Source organism: Clarias gariepinus, chromosome 25 (assembly GCF_024256425.1).
Source record: "Clarias gariepinus isolate MV-2021 ecotype Netherlands chromosome 25, CGAR_prim_01v2, whole genome shotgun sequence".
NCBI lineage: Eukaryota > Metazoa > Chordata > Actinopteri > Siluriformes > Clariidae > Clarias > Clarias gariepinus.
Genome location: NC_071124.1, coordinates 19825305 through 19851796, shown reverse-complemented (window position 1 = coordinate 19851796; position 26492 = coordinate 19825305). Strand labels below are relative to the sequence as shown.

General features: G+C 37.7%; 2 protein-coding genes across 2 annotated transcripts; both read left to right on the top strand.

The window, feature by feature from the left end:
- Positions 1 to 311: 311 nt before the first annotated feature.
- On the top strand, positions 312 to 7224 carry pgpep1 (pyroglutamyl-peptidase I). Its single transcript, XM_053486361.1, has 5 exons — positions 312 to 1729; positions 2106 to 2158; positions 2811 to 2927; positions 4570 to 4802; positions 5426 to 7224. Exons 1-5 carry the CDS (start codon positions 1699 to 1701, stop codon positions 5616 to 5618), a joined length of 627 nt encoding a protein of 208 aa, XP_053342336.1. The 5' UTR covers positions 312 to 1698; the 3' UTR covers positions 5619 to 7224.
- Positions 7225 to 8836: 1612 nt separating this feature from the next.
- On the top strand, positions 8837 to 26005 carry upf1 (UPF1 RNA helicase and ATPase). The gene is made up of 24 exons (XM_053486556.1): positions 8837 to 9183; positions 9652 to 9788; positions 12421 to 12510; positions 13128 to 13295; positions 14154 to 14334; positions 14549 to 14710; positions 14872 to 14959; positions 15225 to 15323; positions 15559 to 15667; positions 15875 to 16034; positions 16209 to 16327; positions 17094 to 17258; positions 17768 to 17882; positions 18115 to 18258; positions 18376 to 18589; positions 19232 to 19349; positions 19661 to 19817; positions 20040 to 20182; positions 20360 to 20534; positions 21430 to 21511; positions 22188 to 22349; positions 22458 to 22681; positions 22787 to 22909; positions 23233 to 26005. Exons 1-23 carry the CDS (start codon positions 9013 to 9015, stop codon positions 22904 to 22906), a joined length of 3303 nt encoding a protein of 1100 aa, XP_053342531.1. The 5' UTR covers positions 8837 to 9012; the 3' UTR covers positions 22907 to 22909; positions 23233 to 26005.
- Positions 26006 to 26492: the final 487 nt, after the last annotated feature.

The following is a 26492-nucleotide window of genomic DNA, read 5'->3' as shown; positions in this document are numbered from 1 at the left end:
GGGTGTACCCTGCCTCATGCCCTATGTTCCCAGGCTCCTAACGACCCTGTATACAGGACAAGTGGTATAGAAGATGAATGGGTGTACAAAATAATTGTCAAAATAATTTACTTTCCTCCTTAAATTAACAACAGGTCTAAAGAATTTTTACAGTCAGTTAAAAATAAATTGCCCTTAATTGTCCTTAGACTATCCTGCCTCTAGGGCTGCCTTTGTCCATGGCCTTATTTCCTAGAGGTGTAAGGTCACATACACAACCAATTACAGATAAACATTGCCCAAGTCAATAATAGATATAAAAAAATAAATACTGCTGATCACATGTGAATACACTTGCCATATGTTTTTATCAGGTGTAAAAAAAAAAAAAATAATTGGTTGAGATGTTGGTCAGTTGGTTTCTGAAATGTTTAGCTAAACCATCAGCAGATATTTGGAGAACTGTAACATTTTGACCATTCCTTCATTGTGCTTAAAAAAAGTCTCTTGCACCTTGTTAAACCTTACCGTAGGAGGCTTTGTCATGTTATTCTTTCAGAAGATGGCTGTACAAAATGTAAAGGTGCCAATAGTTATAAAATTGTTGCATATTACTCATTTGATACATAGGAAATTCATTTACATTTGTTCATAAATGGTTGTAGTTTTGCTAGCAATGGTATTTCCTTTGACACAGTTACCAAATAACCGGTTGTCCAGGTTGCTGCTTAGGGAGGAACACCTTAAAGGTTTCACTCTGGGCAAAACCAGAACACTGAGAGGAACAAACAAGATGCTGCAACAGACCAGAATTTAAATGTGAATTGAGATAAATAGCATTCACAAATGCAATCTGGATTTTTAATGTTACCTGTCTAGTACTGAAGGGCAACTTAGATTTAATTGAATACTTGTTTAAATATTTAGTCTATGCACTGATACCCCTACATTTAAATTAGAGCTTTATAAAATAGGACACATTAAATATAATCTCATCTTTTGTGTACAGGGTTGCAATTTGCTTCAATAGGGAAGGCAGGGTTAGCACCGCCACCTCGCACCTCCAGGGTTCTGGTTCGATTCCCACCTAGGGTCTGTGTGCATGGAGTTTCTATGTTCTCCCTGTGCTCGTTGGGTTTCGTCCGGGTACTCTGGTTTCCTCCCGGAGTTTCAAGACATGCAGACTAGGCTAATTGCCATACCCAAATTACCCGTAGTGTGAGTGTGTGATGGATTGGCACCCCATCCAAGATGTGCCCTAAGTCTCCTAGGATAGGCTCCAGGCCCCCGCAACCTTATATACAGGATAAAGTGGTGTAGAGTGAGTGAGTGAGGGAAGGCAGGTTTCGGTCATACTTGTTCTGATATAGTGGCTTAAATGTTTTTTTAAACAGTCCTAGATATATTTCCAATTATAAATAATTATTATTTATAACAAGTTATACAGTAGATTCTATCAGTTTCCTGCCTCCTAGCTAACACTGCCTGTGTACGAGCGGAGTAACCGGAACAGCAGGTGGCGCTGTGGTGCTGTATAGCGCTGTGACGTCTGCGCTAACAATAGAGAGATAGAGCGTTACAGGAAGCGCTGATGGGAGTTGTATTTATCTTAGCATTGATAGTCAAGCTGCTTGGTCGGGTCCACGTTCTCCTTTAAAGTATTATTTTATTATTTAATATAAATATCACATACTCGTTTGTCGCGTAAGCGTCAGTGTCATGGAGCAAAAGAAGACAGTTGTTGTAACAGGTATTAAACATTTCTTTTTGTTTTCTTTCGGCAAAAAGAAGCAGAGCTCGAGCGCATGTCTGATAAAGGAGTTTTCAGCTCTGTGTGTATCTGTGGTGTGTTCGAATAGAAACAAACACTTACCGTTAGAGTAAAGCTTGATTGTGGTTGTGTCCAATTTAACCCGAAAGATTGAAGATTTTAAATGTGTTTTCTATTTGAAAGAGATTTGTTTATGACGTAAAGGACTTTAGACTCTTAAGGTTAGGTGTTTAACCATCCTGTGTTGAAAGTTATTCATTAATTAAGTTCAAGTTGATGGAGATGGACCTGACACCTGCTGTGTCATTGAAGTGAAAATCCCTAACTCTGTTCATTGCTTGTTTTTTTTCTACAGGTTTTGAACCTTTTGGAGAGCATGCTGTTAATGCAAGCTGGGTGGCAGTGCAGGTATTGTACAGAAGTTTTGTCCTTTTAGAAAAGTAACGGTGACCGCTCTGACCCTGGGACCTAAAACGAGGAGTCTCGAGGATCACAATATGTGTGTCTGTATCTAGTCCATGTGCATTAAATGTGATAAAGAAAATATATTTTTTTAAATATCTGGTTTTATCTTATTAAACTGAGCAGTATATATGAGTTGTTGAGGTGGAAAGGGCCGACAGGGAAACTTGGTGGACGTAGGGTTTAAACCTGGGACTTTCCAAACGGCAGTCCATGCCTTAACCACTGAGACTTTATGAATGATGATTATTTATCTCAAATTTGATGGTGTTATTTTTATGACTTCTGAGAAAGTTTTCATGTTCTTCTTTTATAACATAGACTTCTTCTTCTTCTTCTTTATTTAATGGCAGTTTGAATTCAGTAGGTTACATTACCGCCAACTGTAGTCTCACTCTCCCTCAACTCTCAAAGCCAAGTTCCCAATCAAACCTTCCCTAAAAACATCTAATGCTTTTTTCCTTGATCTGGTCTTATCTTGTCTTGAACCCTTTATCCACATGGGTTTCTAAAAAGTATGACTTATTTATTTTTTTATTTTTTTAAAGTAAACTTTTGGTGTGTGTGCCCCTTATTTTTGTTTATTATTTTTTTTCAGGAGTTAAAGAAGTTGGGCCTTGGACCAGCTGTGAATCTACATGTTACTGAAGTTCCTGTGGAGTACGAAGCAGTCCAGAATCTTCTTCCTTCACTATGGGATCAGTATAAACCACAGGTACTGTTATTTGGCACTTTATTTCATCATCAGTTTTCAGTATTCATTTTAATCTGGTCAGCGTTAGTGCGTTCAGTGCCTATCTAGGAATTTCACATTGAATTTCAACAGGAGAGATTGGGCGCAAAAACTTTCAAATATCCTTGGTAATTATTAGTCAAGTAAAAGTTGAAGTCCTCTTATTACATTTGTACTTGAGTGAAAGCAAAAGTCCTTAACTTTAAATTTACTTAAGTATAAAAAATATTAAACTAGTATTAGCTCACAGTAGCCTTTATGTCCAGTCCTGGAGGGCCCGTGTCCAACACAGTAAAGCTCCTGCTCAACCACAGCTGATTCAACTAAACTGTTAATTATCAAGTTTCGTAGCTGTGTTTAGGTGTTGGTGAATTACAAATTCAGCTGGCGCTGGACACTAGCCCCCTAGGACCTACTATGAATTTAAAGCATAGTAAGATAACCCCTGTCCAAGTTACATGATGGTGAACGTGCTGTTTAATTGCTGTGTGCAACTACCTCTGCTTCTGATTTAAAACACTTGCTACATAATCGAGCATTTCATGGAGAGAAAGTAAATCAGACAGTTACATGTCATAGTCAGCAGATGGCATTATAACTGCTTCAAACTACACACCACTATAGCCCTGTAAAGAAACACCATTGAGAAATGCAGTGAAGTATAAAGTACAGTTATTTGATGTCGAATGTAGTGGAGTAAGAGTAAAAAGTATCTAGTAATAAAACAACTCAAGTAAAATACAGATATGTGAAAACTGTAACCACAGTAACAAAGTAAATGTACTTTCTTATTTTCCACCTCTTTTTTTTATTACATTCAAGGCCATGTAATAATTCAGCTTTATTCAGAACAATTATGTACATGCTGGTAAGCATAGTGTTGGCCATTAGCAGTTGTGGATTGAAGAGAGCCATAGCACTGGAGGATGTTTTATCAGATTCTGAACAGATCGATAATTCAGTACAGGATGTTTTTAAGGAGAAAATTATGCCAGCGTATTCCTACAGACAAAGTGACATGTCTCAACGAGAAGGTTCACTATAATGAAATGCCTAAAAAAACAACAACTTAAAAATAGATTGGATAACTTGCACCAAGTACCTGTTCTGTGGTAAAGCCCAGCTAAGCTCTGTGACGATCAGGTTTCAGAAAAGTGTCCGCACAGACTTGACAAAGAGTCCTGACTCCACGTACGTCATTTGATCCGAGTCATATTTAGCATTAGTTTATATCCTTATGTAGGGTGTATATAGATAATCAAGTAACAGCAACAACAATAGTCAACAACACAGTCAGTTGTTATTGTAAGCCATGAAGGACGGCTGTTCTGGAGTAGTATTGCATTTAAGTGCATTTGCAAAACCCATCAAGCAGCATGATGAATCTGACTCTCATAAAGACCATCCTAGGAAAGCAAGACCATAATTTTAGCCTCAGAAATCATCAATTAACAAACCGCACCTTCAGCATTCTTTTAAAATGTAGAAAGAAATACAAATCAGGAAAGACCATGGAGTTAGACGGTGTGTCCAAACTTTTGAGTGGTACTGTTTAGAAAGAGAGATGGATGGATGAATGAATAGTTTTTTTTAACATCTTGCATTATCTATTTGTGCTCTACAGTTAGTGGTTCATGTTGGAGTCTCTGGAATGGCTACAACAGTAACCCTTGAAAAATGTGGTCAAAACCAAGGCTATAGTCGACCTGACAACTGCCACTCCTGTCCCAAGTCTGGATGCTGTGTGGAGGGGGGGCCAGACTGCATCGACTCCGCCATCGATATGGACCTGGTGTGCAAGAGTGTCAACAATTCAGACCTCGGAGTCTCCATATCTGTTTCAGAAGACGCTGGCAGGTATGCAATTTAAATAAGAAGAAATAAGAGATGGGTGTTTGTGTAATAAATGTGAGTATAATTATATCGCATTTTGCCACAGCAGTTTCTACGTTTAATTGGTCAGAAAGGCTTGATTAAGTTCATAAGTAACAACAGCTTTGACAGAGGTTTCAACTGTAAAATCATTCTGATACAATGTCATTATGTTGCTGAAGAATATGCAGTATGTTGTCATAATGCAAGTGATAATGCAGAAACAAACAGATGTTCCCAAACATAAAATGTAAAAATAGTTTAAAATAAAATAATATATATATATATATATATATATATATATATATATATATATATATATATATGTCATAGATATTATCAATAGATGGTTGGCAAACTGATGTAGTAATAATGCCATTAAGGGAAATTACACTTTTTATAAATATATATATGTGTGTGTGTGTATATGTGTGTGTGTGTGTATATATAGATAGATATGTATGTGTGTGTGTGTGTGTATATATATACATAGATATAGATATATATATATAGATATGTGTGTGTGTGTAGTAACAGTATCTCAGCTTCACACTGGAACGTATACAGATTATATGTGAACAGCTCATGTCTATTTTGCCTCTTATTAGATACCTGTGTGACTACACCTACTATGTATCGCTGTACCTGGGCAAGGGCCGCTCTGCGTTTGTGCACGTCCCCCCCCTCGGCAAGCCCTACAGTGCGGAACAGCTGGCGCAGGCACTCCGTGCTGTAATCTTGAAGATGCTGGACTTGTTGGAGCACAGTACGGAAGTGCAACATTGCCAGCACAGTCATTGAAAAATCCCTGAGCAGCTCTTAAACCCACTATGTAACGTATGTTCGGTGATGTCCCATACAATGTAGGAAGGAATGGGGTGATTGTTGATGTAGAAAAAACATCAGACGAAACGGTCGAACAAGGACAGACAGCACTTTTTGGGGTTAGAGTTAAAAGATTCCAGGATTTGGTGCTATGTATAAAATTTTAATATGAATAATTAGCCTATCTGCACATACAGAACCATGTTCACACACACACCAAGATCATGTTTAGCCGCCTTTAGGTTTGATTACAGAACACAATGTGGTGTTCAGTTCATGTGCGAAAATGATTCCTCATGCTCCCAGAGTCCTGAAATATACCAATGACATCAAGGAAGAAAAACCCCATAGATGTGATGCCCTGGTCATTCAGTACATTCAGGTCATCAGCTGATTTCATTTTATTGTCACATAGCGTTGCTTAGCCTAGACCTGATCAACTTTAGGAGAGCCAGATCCTAAAACTGCCTCCAGAGGGTTGCAAAGTGGCCACACTCTGAATGAAGGAATGCTCTGGAATAGGGTCAGTTTCGACGCTTCAGACCACATGACCTTTTTCCATTGCTTTAAAGTTCAACCTTCATGCTCCTTTATGCTTATTGCAGCTTCACCAGGTGTTTAATTTTTCCAATCATGATTTCATTTTTTCCGACCACATAATGTTTTGTAATGTTCTTAACCCAATTCCAGTATGTTCAGCAATCTTATTATTGCAGACTCATAATTTGACCCTTCTGAAACCTTTTTTCCCCCGTCCTTCAGTGTATATGTAGAGTATATATACAGTGTACTCTACTCATACCCAGAAGATTGCATCTTTATCAATACTGTATGAGGATCACTAATTTTATTATTATTTTTATTTATGTAAGATTAGTACGTCCTCTCATTTGAAAAGAAGTATTAATGTAAACGTGTTTAGTCTGGCCTATTAGAAATGACTAGCTGTATTAGTATGTACTAGATGCATACTCGTATGTAAGCACAAAAATGTCAGCAACCAGGTGCCTAAAGTTAACATTAACAAAGTGAAAGCACACAAGTGAAAGCACACTGGAAACATAGTTGCCTTTGCACACACACTATATGTATACATATATATCAGGACCTATTTTTGAAGGATAGTATTATTATAAATATTATTATTAATAATAATACAGTTAAATAAAGTAACATGTGTGTTTATTTATAGTCTATAATTAGTCATCAGACTGATATTATCTTTAAACTGTCTGAGTCCAGAACCTATATGTGAATTGTGCCTAATATGATGTTATAGAAATATAATATTTCTATAATTGAAATTTCTAGCAAAAATATTTAAAATTGAGGCAGTTAGTACTTGTCTAATGGTGCCCCTTTTCTACTTTTTTACTTAATCACAGAGATATGTTTTTTGGATTCACCCCCTTACTGTTAAAAATGATTTTATTAACTAAATATTAGTGATTAATAATGTATGGTACATTACCTTCTTTAAAAGTGTAATGTGAAATGTATTCCCTTCTTAATATTCCCTGTTCATTCGGCTTATCTGGTAAAGTAAAATACTACAATAAATAACATTATTAGAACTAATAAACTGTTGTCTTATATAACTTTTGTATCTTTCTATTATTTTACATTTTTCAGGGTTGCACATTTGGTGGATTAGTCTGTTCTATTCTTATGCCACACACATGTACGTACATTTTGTGAAAAGTAAATGTTGAGTTAAAAGTTAAGAGGATTGTGGCTTAGGCATGAATGTGTTGCATTAACATCATCTTCCGGTCATATGGTGCGTATATTTTCCAAAAAAATTTATACGTAAATAAAATGTATGTATAAATGTATGTATTTTTCTACATTATGATTATTTTGTTGATATTTAATTATTTGAAAAGTGTACCGGCTAAGATATTTCATTAAATCTTCTCTAATTTTAATCATGAATATTTAAATGTAGGAATTCAGGGCTTTCCATTTCTTTCCGTTTCATTTTACTTTGTATATACACGATATGTTTGTACTGTATGTGGACACAGTTCATTGCAAACACACCTCTGTTCTAACTAACTCACACAGTTGTCACAAAGTTGAAAACATATTTGTGTAGGATGTCTCCGTACACTGTAATTTTAAGATTTCCCCTAACTGAAATTTAGAAGGCCAAACCTGTTCCTGTGTAATAATGCCCCTGTGCATGAATCGAGACACAGATTGGCAAAGTAAACTTAGTCATGTAACCTGGAACATGTTCGGGCTCTTTAATTTTCTGTGAAGGGAAATTTAGAAGCCGCAGTACATCATGGTTCTAAATTTGAATTTGATTTGAATTTTGTGTCAAAATCTTGTGAAAGGCAATGCATCTAATTAAAAAGGTCTATAATAGTTTCCACTATTACAATTAAAATATAAATTTTCTAGATTTTCTTTCATAATTATAGTAAACACCTTTAAAATACTACATTTCATTCTTAAACAAGAAATAAATTAACAAAATATAACAACGAGCAAGAACACAAATATCAAAAAAAGTTAAACATTTGGCACCCCCTTCTTTTACCTGTCATACAGAATGTGCTGTCACTGCAGACGTGTTGTGGTCTACTGTTATGTCATTGAATGACATAAACGTTGTTGATGACAGTTAAATTTTGCGCAGCCAATTGACGTTGTGACAATGTGTTCAAATAAACCTGCCTATAGTTATACTCTGTAAGGAACACCTTTGACATGTTCAGTGTGACATAAACGGCTGTGACATGCCTGTGCAAAAATAAGCAAAAAAATTGTCAAATACATTATAGGTTTTTATTGCTTTTTTTTTTTTTTGTTAATGTTTTTGGAGATGGTAGATATATACATTTCAGTTTCTTTATTTAAAGCAAGAAAAAAAAGGGTGTACAGTGTAGACATTTTAATAAATTGCACTTATTAATGTGAAGAAAAATAAGATTTAAGAATTTTTCTTTTTTCATTTAATTATCTGGTTCTAGGAAACCAAATACAACATTTTCAAACTTAAGGGAAAGGTTATTTGATATCCATTCAAAACTTTCTAGAGAGCTCGAAAGCTTTGGCCCGACTCAACATTTAATGTGGATTGATCCTAAACTTTCTAAAATGTGTGCACTTCTGTGCTGACGTCACGCGTTTCTGCGCTTTACGCGGCGCTCTCGCGCTGCTTGTGTTCACGTCACCATTTCGAGTGGGAGTTGAAGCTTCCTTTCGAAGCCGTGCGCGTTCATTCGTGATAACGCTTTAGAGTTTATATTAAATATAATATCGCGAGTGTATTGGTTTTTACACAGATTCACTCTGGTAGTGTTTGTGTGAGGTTTTTTTTATATTGTGAAAGCGGACCTTACTGGTGTAGGGGATAAACATGAGCGTAGAGGCGTACGGGCCGAGCTCGCAGACTCTCACCTTCCTGGACACGGAGGAAGCGGAGCTGCTTGGAGCCGACACGCAGGGCTCGGAGTTCGAGTTTACCGACTTCACCCTGCCGAGCCAGACCCAAACTCAAGGCCAAACCCAGAGTCAGCTCGACAACCAGGTGCGCTGCTGGATTTTATATAAATATATATTACTTGAACCGAGGTTTAGAAAAAATAACAACCGAATCGACAGACGAAGCCGCGACACGGAATTAGCGGGCTTGTTGCTTTTTGCGTATTCGAAATTCGTGCTAGCTAGCATCATGGTTAACGTTAGCTTAGCTTAGCTGTGAGGCTAGTTTGTGAAGCTTCGTCGAATTAACGTTACCCTTAAGCAGCTAAAAAAAATTATCCGCGTTTCACATGTTTCTGGTTCAACTGTCAGTCAGTTAGCTTGCTTGCTAGCTGGCTAGCTAGGTCGTTATTTCGTTAGCTAACACCCTGGCTAACATCATGAAACTACCGGGCTAGGAGACGCACATTAGCTCTAGTAACACGCTACAGTTTCACTTTCACCAAAACTGTAACTTGTTTTTTTTTTTTTTAATGATTTGATAATTGGTTGTGTTTGTGTGTTAAATGTTTAGGTGAACGGACCTGAGGGAGTTCTGCAGAACGGAGATGATGCTGTGGTGAAAACCAGTCAACTTCTGGCAGAGCTGAATTTCGAAGAGGATGAGGAGGACACCTACTACACCAAGGATCTCCCTGTGCACGCCTGCAGGTAGCCTTATAGTAGTTTTAAAGCAGTCATGGAACTTTTAATCTTAAGTGCGAGGTTACTTTCTAACAAACTCTCCTGTAACATTTTGATATCTTTGAGCTGAACAGCTTTTGCTCTGCATGCTATGGCCACTACTTAATGCTTAATTTTGTAAAAACGCATCCAGTGGATTTTGATATACTACTTCTAGAGGATTTATACGGTTGCTGCCAAACTGGGCTAATGTGAACTCAAGACATCAAGGATGTAAAATTTCAAAGGGATCTCAAATGTTTTAACTGTGTCGAGGCCTTAAACTTAGGGTGAAATGTGGCTATAAATTCCTTAGTTATATAAAAGCTGTTGACGATGCTACCTACCTTCACACCACCTGTGACATGTTTACAATATGATCTACAGTTATGTCACATTATGACACATCTATTCTTTAAATGCATGTTCCCTGTGTCTTTCTGGTGCACCTGGGCGGTGGTAGCATAGATGCTTTGGGCCGATCATTGTTGCTTTGTTGCAACTATATTAGTTTTATACCATTAATAGTATGTAGTCAGTAATATAGTCATGAAACTTTCAAAAAATGGGAGGTTACGACGTCACATACACCTGTAACCACTTTGCCTAGTTCTGCTTTTCCATTGACAACCAATTTTAGAATGTCTTTGCTGTCTTCTGATACAGATGGCTGTAGATAGATAGATACCTTATTGATCCTAAAGGAAATTTCAGACATCAAGCAGCAATAGAGACAGTAACAAAAAGACAGGTTTATAAATGTGATTGCACACTGTATATCTTGCATTAAGTCAGGAGACACAGGGTAATGTGAGAGCTGACTAAAAGAACATAAAATATGCATCTTTTATTATTATTATTATTATATTTATATTATTATTATTATACATATATTACATAAATGCAAGATATATGATCATTTGCCTTTTTTTTAAATAATGTGAGGTTACTTCCTAACAAACTCTCCTGTAACTATTTTGCAGAGATAGTTGACTTGGGCTGCATTTCCACTGATAACCCATTTTAGACTTAGAATTTTTTGATACAGGTATTTTCTGATAGATAGATGATTGATAGATACCTGAAATATCTAAAAACAAATAGAAACAGTAACACAGATCTGATGGCTCACTTGATATCTTGCATATAGTCAGTAGACACCAGGTAATGTGGGAGCTGACCAAAAGTTACCATATATATACATTTGCAAACAGCTTTATTTATTTATTTCATTCACATCTATACGCAAGATATCTAAACGTTCCCCCCAAAGAACATTATGGCCACAATGAAAATTTACCAGTTGATGTGTCTTTTCTTTATAAAGGTTTATGAGGAGTCCTTTTAATGTAAGAAAAATTGCGTTTATTTAAATATTAAAAGTTTTAATTACTTACCACACCAGTCAAAAGTTTTGACACACCATCAATTTCCATGAGCTTTTTTGATTATTTCTTTCTATAATGCTGAAGGTGTCTAATATGCAGTAATCTCCTTTAACCAGTTGATGTTGAGATGTGACAGATACTTAAAGCCTTTATAATGGCTCTAATCTAAGGTGCTGATTGTTAATTGGTGATTTCTGAGGCTGGTAACTCTAAATTGAACTTCACCTCTGCAGCAGAGGTGAGGTTTAGTCTTGCTTTCCTGGGATGGTCTTAATGACAGCCAGTTTCAACCTGGTGCTTGATGGGTTTTGCAAACGCACTCGACAATACTGTTCTTACTAGAACTATACTTACTGAAGTATTTCAGAACAGCTGACCTTTGCGTCTTAAAATGACAACTAACTACTGTTGTTGTTATATAATTACATATGCGTTATTTCATAGTATTGAAATCCAAAGTATTGTTGAATAAAGAAGATAAATCAGGAAAACATTGAATTAGATGTAGATTAGTGTCCAAACATTTGACCGGTAATAGCTACTTTAAACTTTATATATAATTACATTGTCTCCTATTATTAATAGTTGATTATTTAATAATAATGTAACCATATATTAATTATGTTCTTATTTAATTAATGCAAGGCCTCCTTTTAAGGTTTCTGCTACATGTCCAATCATTTCTGCACATTGTTTGTCATTGTCATATAACTGATTTATTTCCACTTTTTGCACAGTTTAATAAGCGGTCCAAACCTCACAGAGGCCAGTGTCCCTCTTGTTTTACAGTATGCTATGAAATTTGCACTTAAACTTTTAGCCACCTGTGTCAGTTAAACAGCATATGTTGCACTCTGTGACTAATCAGCTTTATATTATCTTTCTAGCTAACTTAAGGTATCTGTCTCCCCAACTTAAGATACCCCCCCCCCCCCATTAAAAAATGAAGAAAGCTGGTTTAGTGCATGCATCCGTTTTGATAATTACAGTTGCAAACAATTAAACTCCATGTCTTTTACATTCACTACAGTAAAAGTTTACTGTTTCTAGCTGAGCATGTTTTGGTTCAGAAAATAATGCAATGCCATAATCCAATCTGGGTTTAGTATAAGTCAGATCTGTGTTTAAATACGAGAATTGTGCATCAGGGCCCATGGTATAACTGCAGCCTTGGTTACCCAAGGTGACTGAGTCGTTTATGGAAATAATAATTATTGTTTTTCTTTCCTTAGTTACTGTGGGATTCATGATCCTGCCTGTGTGGTGTATTGCAACACCAGCAAGAAGTGGTTCTGTAATGGACGTGGCAACACCTCCGGCAGGTAGGCAAACTCATGGTACTACATACAGTAATAGTGTAAATGTAAAGCAACATTTCAAAATGAAACGACGATTTCAAATAGCTGACTCCTTGTTTATAAGCAGCCAGTTTTCAATGGTTATTCTATAAACCTGCATAACATGCCATAGGCTTAGCAGTAGACATAGAAAGAATTACTGGGAAATAAAAAAAAATCAACCTCCTTTTATTTGAATACACTTCTCCTTTTACAGCTGCAATACCCTGCAATACGTTGCAGCAAAGTTCAAATAAACTGTAAATTAAAGCAAAGCTGCAACCTGCACATCATATCATGCGGTGAAAAGTGGAATATGGAAGTGAACATATAAATATTTTTCTGGTTAAGCTAAAACCTTGTAGAAAACAAGTGGAAGTCTTAAATAGCAACAGGCAATAGCACTTTGAAGACTTAATGAATGGTGGTTGTTTTTAACATAAGCTGAATGAATTTGAATAATTCTTAAGGGTTTTTTAAATTATTTTTTATTATTATTAATAATATATATATATATATATATATATATTTTTTCATAAATAGCAGCTTTGATTCATCTGTAGCTGTTTATTTACACCCAGATTTCTGTTGTTCCTTTACAGCCATATTGTCAACCATTTGGTGCGTGCCAAATGTAAGGAGGTGACCCTGCATAAAGATGGTCCTTTGGGAGAGACTGTGCTGGAATGTTACAACTGCGGCTGTCGCAACGTTTTCCTCCTGGGTTTCATTCCAGCCAAGGCAGATTCTGTCGTGGTGCTCCTGTGCAGGTGAAAAAACATTTGCATCTCTTATTTTCTTAGAGTTGAAAGTTCACATGCCATGCGGGTGTTAACTTTTGCAAAAGGGTGTGTATTTTCAGTTCTGTTGTATGATTGAAATGAACAATTTAGTTTGATCGTGAGCCAATTCTGTCATTGCAAATAAAACTGGTGTGTGCTCTCAATTGGCTTGCATTACATACCGGGAGTGATGTACGTTCTGATGTCTGAATTTCCTTTTTCTTTTTTTTTCTTGAATATTATTATCTTACAATACCTTTTTGATCCATTTAAATTTTAGGAGCGAAAATGTTATTTAAAAAAAAAAAAAAAAAGTCCTTCACTCGCATTATAAGAAACAATGCAGTTGCAGTGACATCGATGGCATTGCTTTATTTACTATTTGAATGTCATCCAACGTAGTCTTTGTTCACAAGGAGAGCAAATAACGCATAAGCATGCAGCTTAAGTTAAAGTGCAGCTTTCACACTTTCGACTTTCAAGGCTAGACCTCAAAAAAAAAATCTTGGTGTTGTTTTGGAGCATGCACTGTGCAACTGGGTTTTGACTTACCAAGTCATTCATGGTTTGATGTCTGCTATCGGTGCCCCAATTCTAAAGAAGTGCTTAGTGATGTTGCTAATTTGCTAGCAATTCTGAGGGTGATCAACATAGAAAACCACAAAGCATTGTTAATGTTAAGAGGCGGAGAAGAGAAAAACCAGTAACGTGTAAAGATGAGCGACATGTCAAAGTGTGTGCTATGAGGGAAAACTGTTGTGTGAGCTAGAGCTAAATTGAAGAGAGGAGGAACTTTTGACCAAAGTGAGTAGGTGTATTGACATGGGGGTGTGTTTGTGTGTTTAGGCAGCCATGTGCCAGTCAGAGCAGTCTGAAGGACATTAACTGGGACAGCTCCCAATGGCAGCCCTTGATCCAGGATCGGTGCTTTCTATCCTGGCTGGTAAAGATCCCGTCTGAGCAGGAGCAGCTCAGGGCACGCCAGATCACTGCTCAGCAGATCAACAAACTGGAGGAGTTGTGGAAGGTAACAGAACTAGTATCAGGAATATGATTGTTGGGGTGCAAACATTTCTCTATGAAGTGTTTGCTTTCTCCAACATGTTCCAGATCTTCTCTGAACTTTTGTGTTAACATTGCATAATTTTGAGAATGCTTCTAAAGCGCAACACATGACATTTTGTCTTTTTAAGTGAATGGCCTTGATCTCACATCCATACATTTTGGTCTTTGGTTTGCAGGAGAATCCAACTGCAACCCTTGAGGATTTGGAGAAGCCTGGTGTGGACGAAGAGCCCCAGCACGTGCTGCTCCGCTATGAAGATGCCTACCAGTATCAGAACATCTTTGGCCCGTTGGTCAAACTGGAGGCAGATTATGACAAGAAGCTTAAAGAGTCCCAGGTGTGCTGAAAAACAAACAAACAAAAAAGCTTGTTTGTTTACCTTTTTACTCACCATTTAGAAACTGGGGGGAAATGTATTTTGCTGCTCCTGATGTTTTGGTGAATTTTTTTTTATTGTATTTTGATCCTTTCTGTTCTATATGTTACATTTTTTTCCAGACCCAAGACAATATAACTGTCAGGTGGGACTTGGGACTGAATAAAAAGAGGATTGCTTATTTCACCCTTCCCAAGACGGATTCAGGTGGTAATATTTACTTTCATCATCTTCTGTGTCTACCAGTGGTTCATATCCATCCCATCCCCAACTCCGTGCCCCATGCATCCCTCATCGATGTATGCACGGACGCATGCACCTCTGTGTGTGTCTGTCTGTGGTTGTATGTGTGGGGTTTTTTATTTTTATTTATTTATTTTTTTGTAAATGTTAATGCATCACTGCGTGGTGGGTATATTTTAAAACAAATATGAATTAAGCAGCAGAGAACTAACAGTTGAAAATTTTGTCGCAGATATGCGTCTGATGCAAGGAGATGAGATCTGCCTGCGCTATAAGGGAGACTTGGCCCCTCCCTGGAAGGGGATTGGACATGTCATCAAGGTCCCTGATAGTATCCTTCATGCTCATTTTGCTTGACAATGCTGACTCTTTTATTGTAATTAAATATAGTTTATTAGGATAGTAAAATATTTATTTATCCATCCATAAAAGTCTTTAGTGGCTTTGAAATGCCAGCTGTTTAAATAATCAGCAACACATAAAGCTGCTTGTTATAGACTCATTGTCATGCAGAATTGTTTCTGCAGTAGTTTGTATTTGATATTCCTTAATGAGTTTTTCCTCAGACTATGGGGATGAGATTGCTATAGAACTGCGGAGCAGCGCTGGAGCTCCCGTGGAGGTGCCTCACAACTTCCAAGTGGACTTTGTCTGGAAATCCACTTCCTTTGACCGGTTAGTTTGTCATTATATAACTTTGCTTATTAAGCAAGAGTTCTTTTTGTCTAATATTAAAGCTGTTTTTCCCTTGCTGTTGACAACTGCAAAGCATATGCAGGAAGTGGGGAAACGTTCACTAATATTACACATTAAAATGCTAAAACCTTGAGCCTGTTTTACTATGGATTGTGTTACTTTTAATTTTACATGTTGTCTTTAAAGCATGCAGAGTGCCCTGAAAACGTTTGCGGTGGATGAGACCTCAGTGTCTGGTTACATCTATCACAAGTTGCTTGGCCATGAAGTGGAGGATGTGATCATTAAGTGCCAGTTACCCAAGCGCTTCACTGCCCAGGGACTGCCTGACCTCAACCACTCACAGGTGAGACACATTTCCAGTTTCTCTGTATCAGATATCCGTGCCCTATAACTGACGTATACTTAATTGTGTCCAGCCAGCTCATGAAATATTTTAACGTTAATGATGCCAATGATTTATAGTCAGCTTGTGTGCAGTCCCAAGTCCTAAAACTGAATGGTTTGTTTTTTTGTTCAGGTGTATGCTGTGAAAACGGTGCTCCAGCGTCCTCTTAGTCTGATCCAGGGGCCTCCTGGTACTGGCAAAACTGTTACCTCAGCAACTATTGTTTACCACCTGGCCAGACAGGGCAACGGGTGAGACATGTGACTCCTCTTGTTCAGCTACACTATTCATACATTTTACATGTGACTGTGATTCTATTACCTGCTTGTTTTTAGACATCTGCTAAAAATCTTTCCATACCTGAAACCCATGCTACCCTTCACTGATTGAGTCGTTAAAAATAAACGTGGAAGTGTGTATTGGTTATAACGAAACAGGAAATAAGGCTCATTCTCACAGATGTCAAATTTAAATTAGCAAAAAACTTCTTCAAAGCCTTAATAATATACCACTCAGAAAAGATGCAGATTTTTGTTTCAAGACTGATATTAATTGTATATTTACGTTGTCTGATACAAATAAAAATGCTTACTTATTTCCTGGTTATATATGTAAATCATCATGCACAAGACCTTGTTTTGCCAAAATAATGTATGCCTATTGTGCAAGTATTGACAATAAAATTAAGTTAGCATTGTACTAGGGCTGTTATAGTATCTGAAGCCAGGTTTCGGCAAATGAACATCTCTTCTTTAGACTTTACATCTGTGTTTCCCACAAAACATACATTTCCCTAGTGTGGCTTTTTGCTTCTTCTTTTTTCCCTGTCTTACTCGTCATAAGCAGTGGCACAGTGGGGAGGGCGGCATTGTCGTGGCAGGAGGACAAACAGCATTTCCATATAATGTGCATATTCATAGTGTCTTCCATTCTTTTGAGGTTAAAGGTTTCTCTAGTACATTTGAAATAGATTCTTGAGCCAAGCATATTCAAGTTTTTGTTGTTGTTGCGTTCCAGGCCGGTGCTGGTCTGTGCTCCCAGCAACATTGCAGTGGACCAGCTGACAGAGAAGATTCACCAAACAGGACTGAAGGTGGTGCGTCTCTGTGCCAAGAGTCGAGAGGCTATTGACTCGCCTGTGTCCTTCTTGGCTCTGCACAACCAAATTCGCAACATGGACAGGTTAAAAGAACATCTATTTATATCACATTAGTGAATTCTCCTTAGCAGATTGGAGTTTTCTTTAGGATTAATAAAATTTCTAACAGCAGTTTCTACGCAGAACAGTGTAACCCTACAACTTGCAAGAATGTCCCATATTTAACCATTTTTTTTTAACAAGTTAAAAGAACCGAACAATGCAACAAACTGAGGGAGGTTATTTTCTTTTGAGGTCATATTTCGTATTTCTAAAAATCTAATTGGCCCATTTTAAACTCCAGCCAATAGAAAAGTGGAAAAATAAACTTTTGCCTCCCTTAATGTTTCCATGCACACTGTAGAATCACCCACATGTCTAAAAAAATTACTTAAAGGTGAATTTTGCCTTTTAAGGGATAAGAAAGTTTAGAACCCCTATTAATTGATTAATGTTGACAGGTATTTTTGTCATTTTTATGTTTGATAAATTAAAATTTATTTTTATATATGTGCATGCTTATGGTATCGATTATTGTTTGTTCCCTGTACAGCATGCCAGAACTGCAAAAACTGCAACAGCTGAAGGATGAAACAGGAGAGCTGTCTTCCTCAGATGAGAAGCGCTACAGGGCCTTGAAACGCACTGCAGAAAGGGAGCTACTTATGGTATGTATAATTCTCATTGGAGATTTCTGTGTGTTCATCTAAGGTAATGTGCTGTAAGAGAATTTTCAGGGTAGGGGGAAAAAAGCAAAAATGAGTTATAAGGCCATTGTCTTTTTTTTTTTTTTTTTTTTTTTTTTTTACTTGCTAGCAGTATTTTCAGGCAGTGTTCAGTAGAAACGATCCTTATTCTTCCATACCCGTGCAGCTCAATTCCCACTCACTTCTTTCACAGAATGCGGATGTGATTTGTTGTACTTGTGTTGGTGCGGGTGATCCTCGTCTGGCTAAGATGCAGTTCCGCTCCATCTTGATCGATGAGAGTACCCAGGCCACTGAGCCAGAATGCATGGTGCCTGTAGTGCTCGGAGCCAAACAGGTAAAAAAAACAAACGACAACTTTCTTTTATTCTGAACTCTTATTCTGATAAATGCATATATATGTATTTAAAGTATTCCCAAAGTAATTGGCAGCTATCTTGCTTTTATTTGTCAGTTGATCCTGGTGGGTGATCACTGCCAGCTAGGTCCAGTGGTCATGTGTAAAAAGGCAGCGAAGGCGGGTCTGTCCCAGTCTCTTTTTGAAAGACTGGTTGTGCTGGGCATCAGACCTATCCGTCTACAGGTGCAGTATCGTATGCACCCCGCACTGAGTGCTTTCCCTTCCAATATCTTCTATGAAGGCTCTCTGCAGAACGGAGTCACTGCTGGTATGTAAATTGTGGGGGGTTTTTTTGTTTGTTTTTTCCCCCTCTCTACATACATATGCGTCTGTGTGAACATGCTGTACTTTTAATTATTTTGAGATTTACAGCTTTTGGAACTGGTTTTATTACTTGAATATTACTCATTTTTATAAATTTCCAGCCTGGTCATTTGAAGTCCACAGTAAAATATTTACAACCCCACTTTTAGTCACATAATATCCTCCTTACCCCTGATTATTTTTTGTTACTTGCTTTTTAGTTTTTCCCCCGTGGTCATGTTTCATCAGATTGCTGTATTACCTGTTAATATCCGAATTGCCCAGTTGCATTCAGCCCCCAATTTTTCTTCTTGTATGTGCGGCATGTTTTTCTGAAAAGTCAAATTAAACTTGACTTCTAATTTACTTTGTTGTTTATGATCACAGTGCATAGTTGTGTTTTACTTTCACAGTCTTTGCTTTGTGGCTGTGTAGAATATTTGGCTCATTTACAGCTGAAAGCATTTGAATACTTTTATTTTTCTTTGAAGAGAATTTAAGATCAAGGAATTTCTGATGCATGTTTATCTCAGTACTATTTATGGAGTCCTGTTAAAAACTGTTGGTTGTGAATTAATTAATTTGACTTTTCTTTTTACTGATTCAGCTGACCGCATCAAGAAGGGATTTGATTTCCAGTGGCCGCAGCCAGATAAGCCCATGTTCTTCTATGTGACACAGGGCCAGGAGGAGATTGCCAGCTCTGGCACCTCCTACCTTAACAGGTCAATATTGCTTTTAGATGTGAAATTTTAATGTTACTACTACTACTACTACTCATATCGCAAGTCCTTGCTTGTTTATCAGGTTAGAATGTATTACAGATTTTTGCTCGTCCTGTAAAACACTAAGTTACTCAAAATCCAAAAATTTGAATGATTTAAAGTGTTACACAAAAGTGTTAAAAGTGCAATGTATGTAGAAACTCGATTAAGTTATATCCTTAAGAGCAAAAGTGTTTTCTAGACACCTTATACACAACACTAGCTTTAGGCTTCTCCTGAGAGCTGTGAATGAGACAAAGTTATGTGTTCAGGACTGAGGCTGCTAATGTGGAGAAGATCACCACTCGCCTTTTGAAGGCTGGAGCCAAACCTGACCAGATTGGCATAATTACCCCGTACGAGGGCCAGCGCTCCTACCTGGTGCAGTACATGCAGTTCAGCGGTTCCCTTCATACTAAGCTTTACCAGGTACAAAGATCTATTTCAATGTATGCTGTTTCATACAGACCATACAAGTTCATCATGCCCATTAAGTTCTGGATTAATCATGCATGCATTAGTTTAAGGTGTTTAAAAAACATTATGATGGTGAAATTTAAATTTGTAAGCTGTTGAACCTTAGTATATTGTTTTTTATCATTGTTTTTTTTTTTTTCTTGGTAACAAATGTGTGGTTTTGCTCTCTTGAAGGAGGTGGAGATAGCTAGCGTGGATGCATTTCAGGGCCGTGAGAAGGACTTCATTATTCTGTCCTGTGTCAGGGCCAATGAGCACCAAGGCATCGGCTTTCTTAATGATCCACGCAGGCTGAATGTGGCCCTCACAAGAGCCAGGTAATATGCTTTATGCAGCAATTATTCACAGGACTACACATTGTAGTGTGTTTCATTTTATTTTTTTTTCCTTCAACAAAATCTATTCATCTAATGAATAACCACTTGTTAACCATAATTTAGTGCTTTTAATTAAAAATTTATATTAATCTGTGTGTTGTGGGTTTTTGGCACCAGGTACGGAGTGATCATTGTGGGGAATCCTAAAGCTCTGTCTAAACAGCCACTCTGGAACCACCTGCTGAACTACTACAAGGAGCAAAAGGTTCTGGTGGAGGGGCCTCTCAACAACCTGAGAGAGAGCCTCATGCAGTTCAGCAAACCTCGGAAGCTCGTCAACACCATCAACCCTGTGAGTGTTTTATTTGCACAAAATGTGCACAAAATAGATTTCACTAAAAATTTCTAGCTTATTTGCTTGAAGAGATGTGTTAATTAGAATTGTTTGGTTAATAGATGAAACAAATATGTGGTAGGAATTTTACTTTCTGAAGCTGTGGTGTTCACCTCTGTACACAAATGGCTAGAACTGGGAAATTCTCAAGTAAATTGCCTTCGTCTGTGCCAAATTTCTGTATATGATCTTCATTAAGCAATAAAGCCAACATGAATTGAGTGATACCAGGGTACCATGGATGTCTTTTTGACACTCTACCCAGTCAGATCCAGCAGGTTTTGAAAAATAAATGACTCTTATTCAAAATATTGATTCATTGCATGAAATAAAATAAAAAAATATTTATATTTTTGTATATATAATAACTCAATTAAAACTAAAAATGCCATGATAACATTACATCTTACGTTTGACTTACTAACATCATAGGCATTCAGGTTTTAGTAGATTCTGGAAGCATTTTTACATAGGTTGCAAAACTTTGTGAGAGACTGCCACTGAGCAAGTGTGTGACTCTTCAGGTTGGCTGATTTGTCTTTCCGTTCCACTGCACTTCAGTCACTGTAACAGTTAACAATACAATAAACAGACACTGTGACTGATCTGGCACATGTGTGTGGTTGGTTTATGTGGGGGTGTTTGAGGATGAGCACAGACTTTCTTTTTCCCACAGCCCCTTAGCACCCTGTTACAGAGGAGTTTGTGCACGGTGTAACCACTGAAATACTGGGTGGTTTTATTTCCCCCTCCGTCCTCCCCATTTCAAAGTAAACTGATGTCCCCTAAACAACATTAAAGTTTGGTTTCAGTTGAAGTAAAAGTTTATTTCTGTGTTTGGTTTGTGTCTCAGGGAGCTCGTTTTATGAGCACTGCCATGTATGATGCCAGGGAGGCCATGATCCCCGGCTCGGTATATGACCGCAGCAATACTGGTAAGCGATGCAAAAAAAAAATTTTTTTTACCTTCCTTTAAAACTTTTATTCTTGTATGTCATTCTTTTAAAGCCATGCTACACTGGTTGCTTGGGTTTACATACTGTGGTGAAATTAAATGCATCACAAAATTAAGTGATGTGTTTTTTTTTTTTTTTTTTTTTTTTAAGGAAGCATGCAAGTTATTTCAGTGCTACTTAATACTGTTTCCCCAGTACTTTAAAAATCTTTTAATGTGTGTGGGGGACGAGATCAGTTTTTCATTTAATCCTGATGTGGTTCATAAACTGGGTGTGTGCAGAATATACTTAGAATATCTGTTCCACTGTTGAAACCGGAACCTCTGATTAATTTAAAGAATCTATAACTTTGTTCATTGTCTGCTAGATTTAACTGTTAAGTTCCATATCCAATTATAGCATTTTTTTTTTATGCCTGCTTGTATAAAAGAAATAACTGCTATAATTTACCGGGCGGGGGGCTTGGGCCCTCATTGTAAAGAGGGGGCGTATAAAGAATGTTCTAGGGGGTAACAGGTAAAGTTTTACGGGTTTGTGTGAAAGCCTGACGGCAGTTGGTAATATAGGTGTTATTGAGTAGTTCCTGGTTTTGTCGTTTAAAATTAACAAGGTGCTACACTGTACTACATCTTTTTTTTTTTTTTTTTAAACTCAGGTCGTCCGTCAAACATGTATTTCCAAACTCACGACCAGATTGGGATGATTGGTGCAGGGCCAAACCCAATGGCCTCTATGAACATTCCCATACCCTTCAACCTGGTCATGCCCCCCATGCCTCCACCAGGCTACCTGGGTCAGATGAACGGTCCCGCTGCTGGTATGATGGCGCTATACCTACACCTGCTCTTTTCTGCTCGGCTGTTTAGGAACTTTTGATGTAGAATATGGCTAGCTAGCTCTCGTATTAATTTTCATTTTTGCTTAGGTCGCGGAGCTCCAAAGGGTAAGGCAGGTGGCCGTGGAGGGCGTCAGAGGAATCGTGGCATGGGCAACCATGGCAGTGGGCAGACCAACATGGCAAACAGCCAGGCTAGTCAGGATCTGGTGTCTCAGCCTTTCTCTCAGGGTCCCCTGACACAGGGCTACATTACCATGAGCCAGCCCTCACAGATGAGCCAGCCAGGTCTATCCCAGCCTGAACTTTCCCAGGTACACACACACATTAGGAAAGAATACTTATTGCAGAAGTAGTATAAGTCAGTACCTTGTATCGATTTGAGAGTAATTATCTACTTCGCCTCTTCTGCCCAACAGGACAGTTACCTTGGTGATGAGTTCAAGTCGCAGATGGATGTGGCTTTGTCCCAGGATTCCACTTACCAGGGTGAACGGGCATACCAGCATGGAGGAGTGACCGGACTCTCTCAGTACTAGAGTGTAAGAACCTATACATACAATACCACACCCGCGTGACCAGGGTAGCACTGCATGATATTCACAACGCACCATTTTAATAAAGGAATAAACTGAAGAAGAAAAAAAACATTGTTAGAAATATAGCATTTAATATTTTATCATGTAGTTGTGCACAATACTTAAATAAACATGCTGTCACGTGCTGCAATGTTTTACGTTTTGCAATATTCCCAGTACTCTAATCGGTGCCAAACTGCAATTGAAATTTTTTTTTTTAATATATAAATCAGTTGTCAAAGTCAAGCAGTATAGTTGATTGAGCTCTTTCCCCCCTGCGTCCTCAGGTTGTTGGAACGGGAGCTAGGCCTACGCTGAGCTTAGTTCGTCAGCATTTTAAATCTGGGTAAATATAAAAAAAGAACAAACATGGATGCCCGTTTTCCACTGTTACAACTGAAGCACCATGGTGTGAGAACAACAGGAGAGAATCAAACCAATCACGTGTGAAAAAAGAGGGAGAAAAGCAGGATAAGAAAAGAGGAAACGAAGGAGAGTGGAGGGAGGAAACCACCCCACCACTCGCTAAGGATGGGAAGGAGGAGAGAGGAGCAGACGCAGCATAGGAGGAGACGATGTAGGAGGGAAACCAAACCGAGATCTTCGATCTGCAACTCCGCATAGTCGAGGCGCCTCCTGGGGAGCAGGGCAGTCCCTTACCTGCCTCCTCTCTCTCGCCAGGCTGCAGCCGCCAGCCGCAGACCTCGCTCTGCCACCCGAGACGGAGAGAAGACGAAGTTCTCTTAAAACTACCTGCAAAAAAAAAACAAAAAAAAAAACGCCACGCTTGCTCTGTCGTCTCCATAAGCTGAAAGATGAGGTGACGTCTTTTTAAAAAAAAAATTATCAAATAAAGATATTTTTTAAAAAACGCTTTCAAGCAGCTGATTTTGGGGAAAATCTTCCCTTCAAAGTTGGAATCTGACTTTCAGATATTACCACCAAACATCTTTGAGAGGATGGGGAAACATCTACAGTGGAGGGTTGTGGTTTTTATCTCTTTTTTTTTTTGTTGTTGTTTTTGTTTTTTTTCTTCCTCTGGTGGTGGTCCCATCTTTACAAATGGTGCTAGAGTCTCTGAGAAAAGATTCAACTTTGAGGAAAGTTTTTTGGTTGAAGTTTGCAAAGTAGTGGTTGAGAAATGGAACGGTTGAGAGAGATGTCACCTGCTCCGGTGTCTGCCAATGAAAAAGTAGAGTCGTAACAAATGGCTTTGTGATACTTTTAACACAATGGCAAAATAGAATTGGTTAAGAAATTTAAAGATTATAATTTTTTTTTCGTTCCCATTTTAAACCAGGATAAGCAGTTGCGGCAGAACCCATATTTTGGAATAGGTCCTTGGCGGCTTGTTATCTCTATATGGGAAGCATGAGGTCAAAGGTCCAGAAGAAAATGAGCTAAGAAGCCAGTGGTCAAGCCACTATAGCAGCCCTGTTGCATATTATGTGCTGACAGGAGCTTGAACCCAGTGAGATGATAAATATTCAGGGAGGGTTTAGAGAATCATCTCAACCTGTATGAAGATTAAAGCACTGCTCTTGTGTTTAGCAGCAGTTCTGACAAGAAGCATATGGATTATGGTCAGTTCCTCCAGGTTTAGTAATGCTAGTAAACCATTTATGCTTCCACCTACGGCAGTGCTGCAAAGCAGAGTTTTTTATTTTATTTTTTTTATTTCCCCACCTATTTAGTTAACTTCATAATAATGCACCACATATCAGAATTCTTGAGTTTAATTATATGAGTTCTATTGTTATGAGTGCATTGAGCGAAATACAACCCAGAATCACAAAAGTGGCCGTTTGTTGAAAGTTAAAAGGCAGACAGGTGGGTTTCTCTCTGTGTCTGTTTTTCCCACAAGCAGACTGAAAGAGGCTGCTGTACTCGTCTCTTGCTTACTTGGATGCCAGTGTGCGCATAGATGGTAGTGTTCTGCTAAGGAGGTTGTGTATGTGCCTCCATATTATTTGTCTCTCTTGTTTTGTGATTAATAGTTGTTTTTTTTCCTTGTTGGTTGTTGAAGTTGCTTTTCCCCTTACTTACTGTCTATTATTTTAACACCTACTTTGTGTATTTCATTTCTATAGTCTAGATATAAATGTGAGGTGTACCACATTATCCACTTCACTTCTAAGACTGGTTTTCATAAATATCCTAGTTTTTTTTCCCCTTTCTTTCTTGCTTTCTTTTCTAAAGCTGTAATCGTATAATGCTTTAATACAGCAACATGTGATGCCTTGTCATTTTCATTAACCATGGAATGTCCATGCCTTGCAATTATTACTTGCCTAGTGTCGCACAGCTACCTTTTTTAGTCTTTGCTTTAAACTGGAAAAGAAGACTTTCCCTCTCAGAGTTAGAATTGTTCATTTAAAGCATTTTGTTGTCTGGATTTATAACAGATTGCAGAAGTTTGTCATTTCTGACATTCACCGCTTGTGTGCATAGTGCTTTCCTTGTTATTTATAGTTACTCATTGGTAGTATCAAAGATTAATGTAGACTATACATCCAAAATTAAACAGGGAATTAAATATCCAGAACATAGCTTTTTCATGTTCTCATAAAAAAATATTCCTTTCCCCTGACTGAATGATTTGAATGGTTTCCTTTACTTTTATGTACTTTATAAGCAGATACTGCCCTTTATCAATAAGAATTATTTTACTTTTCCTCTCTTGTGTGATAACCTAGTGCAACAACAATCTGATTGATTGAGAATGATGAGCACTCGCTATACAGAAGTTTTTTCAGGCGGTTTGGTAGATGCTGTTTATTCACTTGAATGCTAAAACTTAAGTATTCTGATACGATCATGTCAGAAGCGCAAACTTAACCAGATATGATTTAACAGCCTGTTGACATTGCAATCAGAAAGAAAAAAAAATACAAAAGGAACTCGGTGACAAATTAGATGAAGTACTCTGACCGACCTAAGGATAGCAATCAAATGGTATAAATGACCATAGATAACATTTTCTTTATTGGAAATATTTGCCCACATTATGTAGTCCTTGTAATGTTACTACAATAAATGTTTCTTTATTTCACTCAAAAAGACTGGATGTTTGAGTATCTTGTGTCTTTAAATATTCTTTATTAAATATTCTAGTGGAATGAATGTCATTTTGTTTCCTGATTCTGATTTTTGACTGAAATTGCCTGAGAATTAGAAAGTTTTACATGCTTCCATGTGGCTTGTACTGCAGTGTTATTCTGAATTGACATCAGATGGTGGGGTTTTATTTTTATCTGGTTTTCTTAGTTTTGTGCGCAAGACATATCATGGGTTTGCATCAGTGCACTTATTCATATTTCAAAGGCATCACCTTCCTTAAATGGTAAATATCAGAATTTTGAGGAATTAAGAATTTTACTAAAGTCTAATTTTTCAAAAAATGTTTAGATATTCAACAATAACACAAAAAGCTGGAACTTTTCTCACAGATTTAGTAGTTCCTTAATAAAAGGTTAAATGTTTCAGGATCATCTTCCTTTTCATCAGAAGTAAGAAGACTGGAGAATCAGGAGAATGAGAGCCAGGG